At 39.2% G+C, this 15,074-nt stretch overlaps 3 protein-coding genes across 5 annotated transcripts; 1 reads left to right on the top strand and 2 right to left on the bottom strand.

The window, feature by feature from the left end:
* The first annotated feature begins 1,673 nt into the window (after positions 1-1,673).
* On the top strand, positions 1,674-2,469 carry LOC135616520 (uncharacterized). Its single transcript, XM_065115797.1, has one exon. The coding sequence runs from the start codon at positions 1,964-1,966 to the stop codon at positions 2,321-2,323; it is 360 nt and encodes a 119-aa protein (XP_064971869.1). The 5' UTR covers positions 1,674-1,963; the 3' UTR covers positions 2,324-2,469.
* Positions 2,470-3,403: 934 nt separating this feature from the next.
* LOC103990926 (uncharacterized) lies at positions 3,404-7,133 on the bottom strand. Of its 2 annotated transcripts, XM_065115795.1 has the most exons (5): positions 6,839-7,133; positions 6,415-6,744; positions 5,715-5,910; positions 4,316-4,447; positions 3,404-3,789 (listed from the first exon to the last, which is right to left on the bottom strand). In XM_065115795.1, the coding sequence occupies exons 2-5, from the start codon at positions 6,741-6,743 to the stop codon at positions 3,667-3,669; spliced, it is 780 nt and encodes a 259-aa protein (XP_064971867.1). In that variant the 5' UTR covers position 6,744; positions 6,839-7,133; the 3' UTR covers positions 3,404-3,666. The 2 variants fall into 2 exon arrangements, with proteins under 2 accessions (XP_064971867.1, XP_009408500.2); XM_009410225.3 differs by having other exon boundaries at positions 6,415-7,133.
* Positions 7,134-9,793: 2,660 nt separating this feature from the next.
* LOC103990925 (zinc finger A20 and AN1 domain-containing stress-associated protein 6) lies at positions 9,794-11,443 on the bottom strand. Of its 2 annotated transcripts, none has more exons than XM_065115796.1 (2): positions 11,260-11,443; positions 9,794-10,622 (listed from the first exon to the last, which is right to left on the bottom strand). In XM_065115796.1, the coding sequence occupies exon 2, from the start codon at positions 10,523-10,525 to the stop codon at positions 10,016-10,018; it is 510 nt and encodes a 169-aa protein (XP_064971868.1). In that variant the 5' UTR covers positions 10,526-10,622; positions 11,260-11,443; the 3' UTR covers positions 9,794-10,015. The 2 variants fall into 2 exon arrangements, with proteins under 2 accessions (XP_064971868.1, XP_009408498.2); XM_009410223.3 differs by having other exon boundaries at positions 9,794-10,684; positions 11,260-11,442.
* Between the last annotated feature and the right edge of the window lie 3,631 nt (positions 11,444-15,074).

Raw genomic sequence — 15,074 nt, forward strand, 5'->3', positions numbered from 1 at the left:
AGTTATATGAGCTTCTGAAAATGCAATCTACCTAACCAATGAAACTAATTTAATGTAGTTTCTGCAGCATAACCACTGCACAAGGAATATGAGGAATAATAATCTTTGAGTAAGCACAGTGCCATGATCATCGATCATATACTAACATACACAAGCAGTCTAATGATTGAGTTAGGTTTAGCTCCACATTTTGGAGGAGAACAAGTGCATGTGGGGCTGCATGTGATGCAGGGCATCTCTTCCGTGTATCCAATGATTGAAACATGGACCATGGAAATTGACCTTCCTGCTTGGCTTTGCTTTCAGGTTTCACTGTGTCTTCTTCTTCTTCTTCTTCTTCTTCTTCTTCTTCCAAGTGATTTCATGTGCTTTCGCTTACTACGATCGTTCGGTGCAAGAACACTCCTACTCACACGTCAATCTCATTTTGATGATCCAACAGCGAGAAAGATTTGCCTTGATTCCGATGATGCAAAGTACTTTTCGACATCAACTGTTACGCACATCTCAATCACATTCTTTGATGGATATGTAGCTCATCTCATCCACATCCGCAGGTCCTGCAAAAGGAACAGTGACGCAGCTCTACTGGTTTCTGATGGTGTCACCTAACCAACATGGCTTTGACTTGATGATGCATGTTAAATCAAGACGACTTACTTTTGCCTCTCCATCTTTGACATGATGAACTCTTACGCACATTCCAGTCACAATGCATGCTTCGATGGATGTGTAGATTGTTTGCACCCACGAGTTGTGCCAAAAATGAGTAGAAATGATCCAAAGGTGAGAAAGTTAGATAGTTCTACTGGATTTGGACGTCGTCCCTTTCCAACATTATATGGACCAGAGCACGAGCGTCCGATCACTGTCGTGGGAGACGATGACGCACAGGGGAGGAGGAGGAGATATGGAGTCCACAAGATTAATGGCTTCTGCATGTCTCCGGAGAAGGACAAGCTCTTGTGGAGTTGTCCGCAGACCTCTCTCTGCCAAGTCACCAAGACAGTGAGGTTTCATTGTGATTACGATGGCCACCTGGAAGGGAAAGGTGTGCAAGAACAGGTCGAAGACGGTGACTCGAAAGGGTCGCCATGAATCAGCTTGAGCTTCTTCTCCTACTGCTCTGCATCAAATTCAAGTAGATAAGACCTGCCAACAAGCCAAGAAAGAGGTACAACAAAAAGTAGGTTATCCTGGTTGTACAAATCTGTCTCTACATGCATCATTATTGGGGATCACTTCATCTACCGCATCCTTAGCTGTGTCCGCCATGTACTTGTTTGAGCAAGTATCCTATGAATGCAAGCTAAACGATCATTACTATTAGGTCAACATGGAACAAGACACTCTTTAGGTTGCAAACAATATATGAAATATTTCTCATTAATTCTTCCGTTTTACAACAACATGTTTGGGACATAAATCTAACTTCTTCTGTTGTTGCCAAGAATTACAGCAAAACAAGATTTCCAGCTAAACAAGATTTCCAGAACACATCAAAGATTTCCAGCTAAACACATCAAACAAGTGTTTCCAGCTGAACAAGATTTCTCGAACACAGACAGGTCAATCTAACTTGACAACACTGAAACCAGTGTGCAACTAATCCTACACTTGTCTACCCCTCGAATCACCAAAGCAGGCATCCCACCAAAAGTTTCGAGACAGACAAGTGATCTTTAGGCAGTAACAGTCCAAATTGCCAGCCTCAACTGCTCCAATCATTTCCCGTCCGGTATTAAATGCAAGGAAAAGACCAAACATGAGACAACTCCAGCTGACTCTGTCTCAAATCCTACCTTAGAACATGGAGCAAATTGTGGCTTGATCCCTTTCATCACGTAGCTCTTGCTCTCAACCATAAAGACCTGCCTTCCCTCCCCAGACCTCCATTCCTGTATGTCAACAGGCTCTGTCTGCATATTGCTGCTTTCTGTCCAGCTGACATTGATATTGAGCAATGGAGATCGAGCTGGTGAAGTGCGAGTGCTGCGGATTACGGGAGGACTGCACCAAGGACTACATAGGCAGCGTGAGGGAGAGCTTCGACGGGAAGTGGCTCTGCGGGCTGTGCTGTGAGGCAGTGAGAGATGAGCTGAGCAGGGGAAGGAGGAAGTGTCATGGCGTCGAGGAGGCCATAGACGCCCACATGTCCTTCTGCGGGAAGACCAAGTCCAACCCGGCGGTCCGGGTGGCCGACGGCATGCGGCAGATGCTGAGGAGGAGATCCGGCGACCTGTCGAAGACAGCATCCCCCAAGAAGATTGGGAGGACGGCGAGCACGTCGCAGGTGGGGGATGAGTCGTCGCTGTCCTTCTGAAGGAGGACAAGGTTTCAACATGGCTCCGTTTTCTTCCACTTCTCCGAGCTTCGTCTCTGTTATTTGTTTGCTTCCTATGCCATGTACAGAGGATTTGATCTCAGTGGAGTTAGAAACTTCATGAATTCATCTTAAATTTTGCTTGACGTGAATCACTTCTTTGTTGCATGGATTGTCGAGACTGGTTTGGTCTGCTAAAATGAGCTTCTTCTCCGAGTGACTTCATGATAAATGCTGCTGCTATGAAGCAGAGCATCTAAATTAGCTGATACTTGAAGTTTTGCAGTGTTCATTTCCCAATATTCATACAAGAAAAAGCACAGCAAGAACAAAAAGTCCACCATGATGCATATATGCCCATCACACTGAGCTTGTCTTGAGTTGCTTCTTTGTGTTCATCATGTGTTTAAGTGCCCAATACAGGGTGACATGGGACTGTTTATCTCATATACTTTGGTAGATCACAGCAATTTGAGAGAGAGAGCAAATGCTTCCCTCTTGCATGAAGTTTGCTTATGAGGTAGAAAACCTTCAGTGGAGCAGCTCAGGAAATCCCTGAACACAATGAGCCAAAGTGGATGGCTTTTGAAGGAGGTAAAGAACTGCCCTTAGATGCAACCCCTAATTTCTATCACTGACTGATTATTTTGAGGCAATGGCAAACAGAGATCAACCAAACATGATGCATTTGCACTAAACTTTGTGTACAGACACCAAGTTGGATGAACACATCCCTGATCTCAAGTACTGTTTTCCATGACATATATTTGTTCCATTCACCAAGAAAGGCCAGAGTGCAAAGCTAGATTACTCTCATGCAAGCAAATCCTCTTTCCTCTGCAAAATTCTGAGTTATAGACAACCATAATCCTCAGTGGCTGCATTTCAGAAAAACAATTGCCAAAGGTTGAGAAAATTGCTTTACACATACTATTAGCAAATATGAATTCCGTTTTGCAGTGACACATTTTCTCATTCACATATGTTTTTCGCTAAATCCTTTTGTTGCTAGTAACTGAAGATCTACCGCAACGCTAACGATGCTAGCAAGTAAAATAACAATGCATGTTTGCACATCTCTCGTCGAAATGTCTTCATTACCATATAAGATATCCTCCAAACGATGAATGTTTGCACAAGAATTTTCAGGGCCTGAAAGAAATAGAGAATGTGGTTTTGGAAAACACTTGGATATGCTGGTAGAAATCACGCACATCCAAGAATTTGCATGTAGTTGAAACATGCAAATTGAGAGGCGAATTATGCCATCCCAAACTGATTTACTAGCCTAAACATTCGCAGCCACCATCATCATCTGACGTGCTCGAGATGACCAGCCAGGCTTATGTGCTTTGTCCATAAGATGTTTCAAGAACTTGGACGGCAGGACCATAGATTCTACGACAGCGATCGTCGAAAGAAGTAACTAGTTGAGAGACCACCTCCTTAAAAAACATTGATGCCACCTGCCACAACATAAGAGAGTGGCAAACACAAATATATAACCCAATCAGCATAATTAGGTTGAGACAGAAATGTTAAAGTTACAACAGAAGAATGAACAATTTATGAACACCATATCAGAGTCCGACAAGAAAAACAAAGTATTCTGTATAACATTTTTGTTTAAAAAAAACCCGACACAAGAATTTAGTTTGTACTTTATGTACTTAAATGCAAGAAGAAGATTAACCCTTCTCAATCGCATTCCTAAGAATATTTGACAGCACATCTTAAAAATAGAAGGCAAGTAACCAGAAAAAAGTAACTCTCTGATCTTCTAGAAAGGAAATTCATACTAATAAAGCATATAAATAAAACACATTCACTATCAGAGAAAGTTACGCTATTAGAGGTACAGTGTGAGGTTCTAAAAAGTGATCTGACATTTCATCTCAAAAGGAAGTACACCGTAAAAGTAGAAACAAAATGTTGAGAGTCAAAAGACAACCAAATATGTTGAGAAAAAGTGAAAATCTCAATTATATTTACCTGGCGATATAATGGTGACTGAAACTTAAAATCCACCAAGAAGTAAAGGTCACAAGTTCCTGGAACTGGACCAGGATAAAACTCCCAAATGTTAATCAAGTGGTCAAAAATGCCATTTTCTGAAGCAGTGGTCTGCAAGTAATAATAAGGTTACCAATCAATATCACTAACGTTTACAAGAAAACAATGAAATTGAGTTACCACTCTTAAAAACTCAAAATGAGTAACAAGCTGAATGTGTAAGACTAGATCTAGTTGCTATCATACAGAACGGAGGTTCAAGGCCTAGAATCTAACTCTTTTGCGTTTAGAAAACATATATGCATCAGGATCCAACATTATCAGTTTCAATCAATATGGCAATCAAACTAGCATCCTTATGCTTGCCAACATCATAGGTATAATTGTATCTTGCAATACGAAAACAAACAATACCTTGTCTGACTGACATGTATTACACTGTTAATAATTCCCTCAAACAAAAGAGATTAAAACATATCATACTTTTAAGTATAAAATATATACTAAATATGATAAACTGGAAATTTACAAGACAACTAAATTCCAGGCGAAGATTTACATGTATGAAGTCATGAACAATACTTTTGAGATCAAGACAATACAAAATTATGAATGTTTACTAGTTCCAAATAATTTTCCATTAGCAAAACAGCCCTGACTGGAGTTCAAATGAGGGATAAGATCCATGTAATTAATCCCGAACAGTTGGGAGTAACAGCTTGTTGTCATTATATCCAGCCAACGGAAGAGTACCACACAATTTTGAGAAATAAATTGGCCCTTGAAGAACATATGCTGAGACCATATGTTGAAGCAATATATATTGCCTCCACATATGGTTCGCCTTACTGGAATATTGGTATCGAATCGTACCAGCATACTAACACATGGTACAATGGAGTGTACCAACAAATCAGTATGTACCGCCCATACCAATCTCTTATCGGACCGATATATATCACCCATACTAGGCGGTACAACAAACCTTGCTCCATATAAGCCAGGAGACAGATCACAAAAGGAACTAGGTCCTTGAAGAACATATGCCAACAAAACTGTCGAGACCATTGATTCATGCTATGATTGAGTAAATATTGAGCTCTACTCAAGATAGAATCTCTGTCAAGCTAATCTTTTATTTTTTATAAAATATTTATAGGTTTTTTTTAATTTCTCCTCACACCACTAATAGTAGTTGACTTACCTTGTCTAATTACATCATTCATAGGTCTCTTTTGACTTACCACAGCATCTTAGAGAATTAAAAACTATGTACAAAGAAAATCATAAAATAAAAGCAAAAAAAGGTCCTAGATGACAATCTGCCATAAGTATATCAAATAACTAACCAAGTCAGGAAGCAGAGTAAGTTTAAAACCTTAATATACTTTGGTTTCTCCATTTCTACATGAGAAACATAACTTTCAACAAGGAACTTAAAACCAATCTCCAGCTCAGCGTCAAATGAGCCATCACTATTCCGCTTAATAATCCTAGACCTCTGGCACCATGGTAAAAACTCCTCATACATATCAACGGCAGCAACCACATCAAATAACTGTTCTGGAGAGTACCTGATCAAAGAAGACAAATAAGTTTTCCCCTATGGATTTAGAAAAATAACTACTCTGACAAAGGACACCTCCAAAGAGCCCAAAACATGAATAAATAGGACAAGTGATCTAGGAAGTTAACAATATGAACAATTTCTGCCTATTACCCCGTTCTTCTGGGTGCAACATAAGTTAGCATGCGAACAAGCAATGCACAAAAGATAGAGATCACTCAAGATGAAGGATAAATCTAGGCTTGCAAGTTAATTGCTTAAAAATAAGGGGGCAAAAAAAAACATCTATCTGGAAAGTAAGCGATGCATTAACCAGCATTGATTCGTTAGCTACCCTGTGCAAAACAAAACAAGTGCTGATTTAGCAGTCACTGGAGGCACAAGAATGAACAGAGAAAAAGACAACAAAAATGAGAGTGGAGTGTAATGCTCAAGAAACGAACACAACAGTGGCACATAGAGATAAATCACGAAATGTAATTGCCCAGAAGAGCAAGCTCCAGACGCGTACCCAATCACACGTCGCTCCTCATAGATCTTGGAAAGGATGGTTCCCTCTTCTCCATCCTCGCAACCAAGAAACCACCTTCTTTGGTCGTAGCGATGGGAATAACCAACAGAGGGAGCGAGCACTTCACCAGAATGAAACACTTCACCAATGCAGGGACTTCCGCAGCCAGCAAAACTAGCCAAACACCGAGCCTGCGCGAATTTCGCCGTCCTATTTCCTGCCTCAGGGTGGCTTCCCACCAATCCAGACCAAACTCCGAGATCCAAACATCGTTTCTTGCCAGATAAAAACCTGGCAACCGCCTTCGAAGACGATAGAATCGGCGGCATTCTAGAGATGTATATATTATTACAAAAAGAATAATCTTCGCAATAAAAACCACGCCTTTTCACCTGAACCAAACAGTTGATTTCCAGAACCGTACCGACGAACGCCAAACGCTAAAACTTTCCGGAGCAATGTTGACCTCCAAACTCCAATTGTTAACAGATTCGAGAACGAGACCTAGACTTTCGGAAGATTGGGAAATTGAAGAGACGAGGGCCGAAATGCGGATTTGGATCTGTAGTTCGTGGGGCGCGACGAAAGAATCGGCAACCGGAGATCGTGAACGAAGAGGGATTCCAGGGTTCCTGGCGAAGCATCGGCACCACCCGCACGACGTCCGGGTTGGAAGGAGAGCGGTCGAATAAGGTCTACGCCGCTCGCTACCGCGACCGGATTCCGATTTGGACGTCAGTGCTCTCTTTGTTCCACGTGCGTTGTTTACGGTTCGGTTCGAGTTCGAATCAAACACGATTTTTCGGGTTTCAAATCGAACCAAAATCGAATTCTAATTTTTCCGGTTCCATGTCGAACCGGCAATATATATATATATATATATATATATATATATATATATATATATATATATATATATATATATATATATATATATATATATATATCATATTCTCTTTTGTTTAATAAGATAATATTTATTTTTTCTTACAAAAAAATTATTTTGTTGACCCATAATATTTTTACCTTATTTTCTCGGTGGATTCTTATAAAATGATATTTTTTATTTACAGGAAAAGAGAACTCGTGATTTATTCGGTTCACTAATTAAACCATTCAAATTTAAGAAAAAAATTAAGATATATTCAATTCTTTATTTATTATCAAATAATTTAAATTTCTATAAGTATTAAATTATTTTTTATAATAAGGTTGAGAGACGTGTTTGATAATATTGTAGAGCAGACATACAACCCATTTGTTAAACCACACCTCTTTCACACAAAAAGACAATTCTCAGAAGGGTCAAAACAGCTCAGGAAAATATAACCATTAGTCAAACAGTTGGTACAACAACAGGGAAGAGAAGAACACCACAGAAGAAAAGATCTAATTGAAAGCACTGGCACAATAAGATGATGTAGGCAAGCTCAAAAAGGATTCCCTCATCAAGTTATGAACCAAAAGATATCAACATCTGCAAACTTGTATATTTATCCTGAGACTGTTTATTGTCAGCCACTGATATAGGGTAAGCATTTAGATGAAACCATGTCCCACACTGATGACAAGAGAAAGAGACTAATATTGTCTGCAAACACAAGGTATCCAGATAAATGTGGATGATCCAGTGATCTCCACAAGATGAGCATTGCAGAAATACCCACTATGATGGAGATGATATGAAGGATAGCTTAATTAGCCAAGATAATGAAAATAAAGTTTGGTGCATGGTAAGCCTTTCAGCAGTAAACAGAACAAGCATTATTATGTTCAGAGTGAGTAGAAATTGCTGTGTACACTATGTCAAAGCTGTAATGTCTATGAGCAGTTGAATTGTGCTTGAAACATGCATGAAATATTACTCATATACATGTAGATACAAGATATTAATTTGCAATTAGTAGTACAGCATTAAGAGAAACAATCTGTGGTTTCACAGACCTAACTTCCTTTGCTTTTAGTTTCTATTATTTGACTCCATGTAGGCAGACTAGAATGAACAACAACCAACCTCTTTAATTTTGTCTGCAATGGTTGTGTTTCTATAGAAATAGGCAGTGGCTGTTATGATAAGGTCCCTGAACCAAAGGAGAAAGACCATATACAATATACAAGTGATGAAATAAACATGCAATCATGGTGTACAATAAGTTATAACAAGGTCCCTGAATCCAAAGAGAGAGAGAGAGAGAGACCATATACAATATAGAAGAGATCAAATGTCACATGCAACCATGGTGCGCAACAAGTCCTGAAGGAATATGTTCAGCAAACCTTTTAGAAAAGAAGTTTAGTAATCATGTTTTGTGAAACTAAGCTTCTTTGTCCACCCTCATAATTTGAAGTTTCTCATCCAACAGCAACAGTTCAGAAGCACAACTCAAGAATTTTATTGCATTGCATTAAATAAATACTGTAATGTTTTTGAATTTTTCTCAACTATTTTTGGATATGGATGTCAGTCCCAAATCTTATGTTGCTATTGGATACAACATCTCTTTAGGTGATGAAAATAACTTACTTAAATATGAAGCTCTAGAACCAGAATGTTAGGTAAAAGACAGCTTGCATTAGGTTGCCTAACATGTCCTTTCTGTAAAATTGCATATCTATGTCGTCCACATACAAAACATAAGAAATCATGTGAACTGTTAGCTAGACTCTTTTGATGGTGTAGCAGGTGCCAATGCAATGATATTCTAAGTTCTAGTTTAAAAGTAGCATAAACCTGTCTGCCATAGTGTATCTCTCACTCATTTAAACTATCTGACAAAATTTACTAAATAAATTAAGAAAATAGTCATTAATGAATTAAATATATCAGACAGCTTCCAAAGTCAGCCAAAATGGTCATCCAGCTGCTGTGTTTTGTCATTCCAACTCTAGGACCAAAAGAGCAGGACAAATCACCAAGAAAGTTAATTCTTTGTGTTATAGCAATAGTCACCAATTTTCAAAAATAAGGATGATTAACATCCTATCGCATCAACCACCTGCCGTTTCACAGTAGACGAACCACATACAAAGTTTAAAGAACTGAACCAGAAAATATGCAAATTGTGATGCATCAGAAGTGTGGAACATACAAAGATTAAAGAACTGAACCAGAAAATATGCAAATTGTGATGCATTAGAAGTGTGGAAAAGAGTCGCGCAAGAATGGGAGATGATTGACAAACTATCACAAACATCTCAGAAGACTGAAGCAAATTTCTAGTTGGAAATTTCATTTCAGATTCTCAGTTTAGTGTTTATCGATATTGTCCCTCTACAGTACTAGTTGTGGTTAGTGAAATATTAGAACATAAAGTTACTGAATTTGTTCCTTATGCCACAAGAAAAAGATTCAGACAGAACAAACCCAAAGTTCAGAACATTTCGCTAAAGAGTGAAAGGATATTTAACATCAAAGAAGAAACACACAGTTTCTTTTTACATTATTTACTGCTGAAAAGCACACGGACATTACCATCTAACAATATAAGGTATCATGACACTCCCTTTCATCTGATATGACTATGAGAATTCAATGGTAATATGCCATCAAAGACAGACAGTGACATTTATACCTTTCTCAAGAACAGCATCAGCAACAACTTCAGATTTTCTCAATCTTTTCTGCCTTGACAACGGGGTTCTCCTTGGATATAGCCTCTCGACCAGCAGTCTTGTAGTCAAATGAGCATTCATGAGTTTCAGGGTACCTGTGAGCTGAGCAGAAGGTGCTGCTGCATCGGCATTTGAACCCTGTTAATCCTACCCTTTTCTTGCACTGGAAACAACGGTTAGCTGGCTGTTTGTTGCACGAGTCCTCCGCTCGATCCTTAACCATGTTCACCTCACAGGGTCCACTTATCTTATCCAAAACTTCAACAGTAGGTTCAATTTGCACCGAAGATGAAGGAATAACAGTCATTTTGCCTGACTCAGTAACAGATAGAGTTACCATTGACTTATGCTTCATGACAAGGTCTTTGTAACACTTGGAACACAAGTTATTGGTCATGGCACTCCCGAAAAAGCCACAGTTATTTGCACATAAAATTGGGCCTTCAGGTGTCTCACATTCAGTCTGATCAGTCTCCTTCTTCCAGCTTTCCTGTGCCATTATTCAGTAGGTATTGCGTTGCAGTATCTCACCAGATCTCGAGAACCTTAATTGGTGTTCTCCAACTCAGGATTAAGCACTTAAAGCTGCAGCAGATCTGATATAATCCCAATATCAGATTCTTCTGTCAAATGTGAAACGGATTGCATCTAACAGTACCTACATGATCGATTAGGAAGTTACCACAAACAAGGTTTCAACAGTTACAGAAAGTTGATTATTTATAGGATCCTTGAAGCATAACTCTAGCATTTAAAGTTTTCCTGACCACGGAAACTACGAGGAAAATTTTCAAAAACATTAAATTCTCTTAGACATCATCGATTACAGAAATCAACAAGACGAACACCATCAAGTCAGTACATCACAGAACTAAAAATGAATATAAGATCAGGTCAATACATCAAGATCAATTAGATGAGAACCAGGAAACCCAGAAAAAGGACCAACCTTTAGCGTTATATCTGAGGATACACACAAAAAAGGGCTACCTTTAAAAGTCCTGATACATCTAAATTTCCACAGAGAAATATCAATTCCAAATACAAATCCGATCTCCCTCGAACAACAATCAAATCGATTGACTTGACGCCAAAAGCAAAATCCAACATCAAAAGATGCCAAAAAAAGCCCAGAATTACTGTGAGAAACGGCAATACCCGTCTTGATCCCCGCAACAACATAAGAAAGTTCGATTATTTGCAATTCAACCGCATAGCAGTGATCAAGATTACCAGAATCGCTACCGATCTACTTCCGGGAAGAGAAATCGGGCGCAGGGAGTTGATCGAGGAGAGGCCAAGCACCTCCTGAATCTGCTTCGATCGATCTGCTTCGAGGCAGATGAGATTTTTATTTGGAGGATTAGGGTAGGGTTAGGGTTTAGATCTCTTTCTCGGCCGATTTGGGAGCCCCTTAATAGGAGCAAAAGCATCGAAGTTCGTCTCAGTACTCCTTTGTCTACCCAAGCCCTCATCGTAAAGAATGATGGGCCCCACGTGGAAGGTTTTGGGCAGGTACTCGAGCGGGTAGCAGACGTCTTGGTCGTCAAGCTCCGACTGTGATTTCGGATCCGAACTTAACACCGCCGCACTCCGTTTGCGTTTCGGAGCCGCATCTGCTTCGGACTCCGTTATTTGCTGCCCAAATCAGTGATGATGGGGTGATGAGAGAATTACGTAGTGGTAGGAGGACAAAAATGTAATCTTCGAGAAACGAAATATTAAATGTAATTTCTTTAACTAATATTTGAGAACAAAATTTATGATTATCAAAAAAATAGAATAAGTATATAACTCAATTACATATTTAACGATGAAATCAAGACAACATTCTTGGTTTAATTAAACATCATTCTAGGGATTAATCAAATAATTATATGTTTCTCGTCATGATATAATAATTATATGTAGTAGGAGTAAATTTATTATTTGAATTAAAAGTTATACCAAATTTGTCGATCAATAGAATCAATTAATATTAAAAAATCTGTGAATCAAATTAATATTTACCAAATTTGCCATAGAATTTTTGGGTATCATAATAAGTTCCCTACATGTATGGCAAGTGGACATGACTTTTCTTTGCTCCATTAATGCTTGATAAAGTTATGGTGACAATTTATTCATATCTTGTTTGTGGAATTTGGTATTTGATTTCACATGGATCGCTTTTTTTTCCACATGACCTCTCAAATGTTTGACTTAAATTTTCATAAGATGGTAGAGCTTATTTTTCCAGATGAACTCAAAATTTTCTTACAATAATAAAAAAAGGCTTATTGGTAATTTTGTATAAGTTCCGAGTTTTTAAATTTTTTAAGCATAATATCTTTTTTTTCTTTATTATGATATAGTATTTTTTTTTAAGATAAGATTATCCTTATACGATGGACTACCATCATATTCTTCTTCGAGTGAGTATTATTGATCGTTGTCTCCGCTCCGTTACCTTACTATTACGAACTTAACTGATTTTAACCGGTGCCCTTGTGTGTTCCTCTACAAAGGATTAGTATCCATATAATCTTTTAAATCTCATAAGGGTTTATATAAGAGAAGATGAGTTACAAGGAATATTTAATATAGAATCTCATAAATAGATATTTCAATAAATAATTGATAGATAATATAAATTACAAACATAGACTTCGGAAGCTCTGAATAATCACGCGATAAATGGTCTAAGATGGTTTACCACAATTAAAAGTATCCACAAGTACTCACATGACATCATTGAGGAACAAAACAATGAATTAGCCATAGACAATACCCCAAAGGCTCATGATGCCACTTGGATAGCTTTAGAATGATGTACCGATTGACATTTTGCATTTCTCTATACATCCAAAAACTATCCTAATTGACTACTTGAATGGTCTATTTTTGGACAGTTTTATCTTTGTACAATAATCGCACATAACCAATGTGTACAGACTAGAAATGACCATAAAAGCTAACCCAAATAAAATTATCTAACCCATATTGTTCTCTATATGATATTCAAAGTATAAACAAAATTGAAAGACAAATACACAAGAACATTACAGCAAAACATATTATATACAAACTTATATATAACATTCTCTGATACTTATTCTTTCGACATCTTCGTCAAAGCTTTTGCTCATGGTATCTCTCATGTGAAGGTTGGTTATTTTTCTGAATATTAATATCAGATGTTTGCTCATTTGAGTAACTCATTTCCCTATGTCTCTATGCTCGTTTCCCCTTAAATGGTCATGCGTGCTAGCTACTTTCATATAGTCCTACTAGGTTCTTCACAATTGCATGCTAAGTGTTTCTCAATATGCTTGTTCCGCTCTGATAACATCTATCATGGTCTTAATTAGTTTTGCATAAATCATGCACTACCCATGCATATCCATCTGTAAAGGGTTAGCGTCCCTATAATATTTTAGGATCCCCTAAGGATCTGCATAAGAGAAGAAGGGTTAAAAGAAACATTTAACTCGAGATCATATAAGTAGACATTTTAGCAAATATTTGATAGACAATGCAAATTACAAACATAGTGTTCCTAAGTTATGAACGATCATATAACAAAGGATCTAAAGGTGATCCATCGCACTCAAAAGTCTTCACAAGTGCCCATATATACTATTATGAAACAAGATAACAAACCCATTTTAAATAATAGCCCAAAAGACTTATCTTGTCATGTGCTACTCTAATAGTTCTAGGGTGTTATAATAGTTGACATTTTGTATGGCCTATTTTTGGACAGTTTTACCTATGCATGATGACTGTATACAATTTACGTACATAAACTAGAAATGATCACAAAAGACAATAAAAATGAGATTATGTAAAACATAAACAAAAATAAAATATACAAGCACACATAAATACTACATTGAACTTGTTGTGTATAAACTTGTTCATGACACCTCATACGGTATATTTTGGCCCAAGACACATCAGAATCCAACATCATCAGCCACAATCGGAATTCGTACTAAGGTATTGCTAGACATCGGGAACCCCGAGACAACATCATCCCTAAGACACGCCAAGTCAGAATTCGTACTAAGGCACTGCTCGGCCTCGGGAACCTCGAGGTCGAGCCGCTCTCGAGACATGCCAAGTCAGAATCCGTACTAAGGCACTGCTCAGCCTCGGGAACCCCGAGGCTAAGCCACTCCCGAGACACGCCAAGTCAGAATCCGTACTAAGGCACTGCTTGACCTTGGGAACCACGAAGCCGAGCCGCTCTCGAGACACGCTAAGTAAGAATCTGTACCAATGCACTGTTTGGCACGTCCACCATGCTAACCCGTGTACGACCGACCCACGTACAGTAATATAAAGGCTTATGGCCAGCATCTGGCCAGAGGAGGCAAAATCAATTGATCACTCAACTAACTTGCTCGTCGGAGGGGCCTCGTTGGGTGATCCCGACAAGGGCCATTTTTACAGGAAAATGTGGCAACCTCACGAAGACGAGCCACCAACCACCTAGGAATCGCCATCTAGTGCACGAAGGAGAGCATCCAACTAGCATGGATCCCGACCAATGCCAACCAGCACCCCTTCCCGAGGCCACGACCACCTTACGAAGATGAGCTGCCAACCACCCCGGAGAAGGAGAAATGCAGCTTGGTATACACAGCGCTCGGATCGACACACCAAGGAACGCTGATCAGCACCTCGTCGCGAGGGCACGGTCGACCTCGGCATCCAGCTCAACCGATAGAAAACTCCTAACATTGACCCGTGGACCAGGCCTTGCTGACTCACTAGCCACGGCACATTTGTTCACTAATATTTTGGTGCTAGAAAGAGGGTCATGTCGCAAGAGCATCCCACGGGAGCTCTCCCCGAGGAAGAACCACCGACCGGTCACCCTTTTGTCGGGCCCGGAGAGTAGCCCCTCCCTATCCTTCGAGATAGGGGGATCCCGATCTTGACGCCAGATCGCTGCTAGCGCCCGTTCAATGACCCGGGGTTACCACCTCCCAGACTTACCATGGGATCCTCAGTCGCGTCGCCCGAGGCGTTCCTCAGCCTGACCAACCAAGTACAAGCGA

The sequence above is a fragment of the Musa acuminata genome, chromosome BXJ2-7 (assembly GCF_036884655.1).
Source record: "Musa acuminata AAA Group cultivar baxijiao chromosome BXJ2-7, Cavendish_Baxijiao_AAA, whole genome shotgun sequence".
NCBI lineage: Eukaryota > Viridiplantae > Streptophyta > Magnoliopsida > Zingiberales > Musaceae > Musa > Musa acuminata.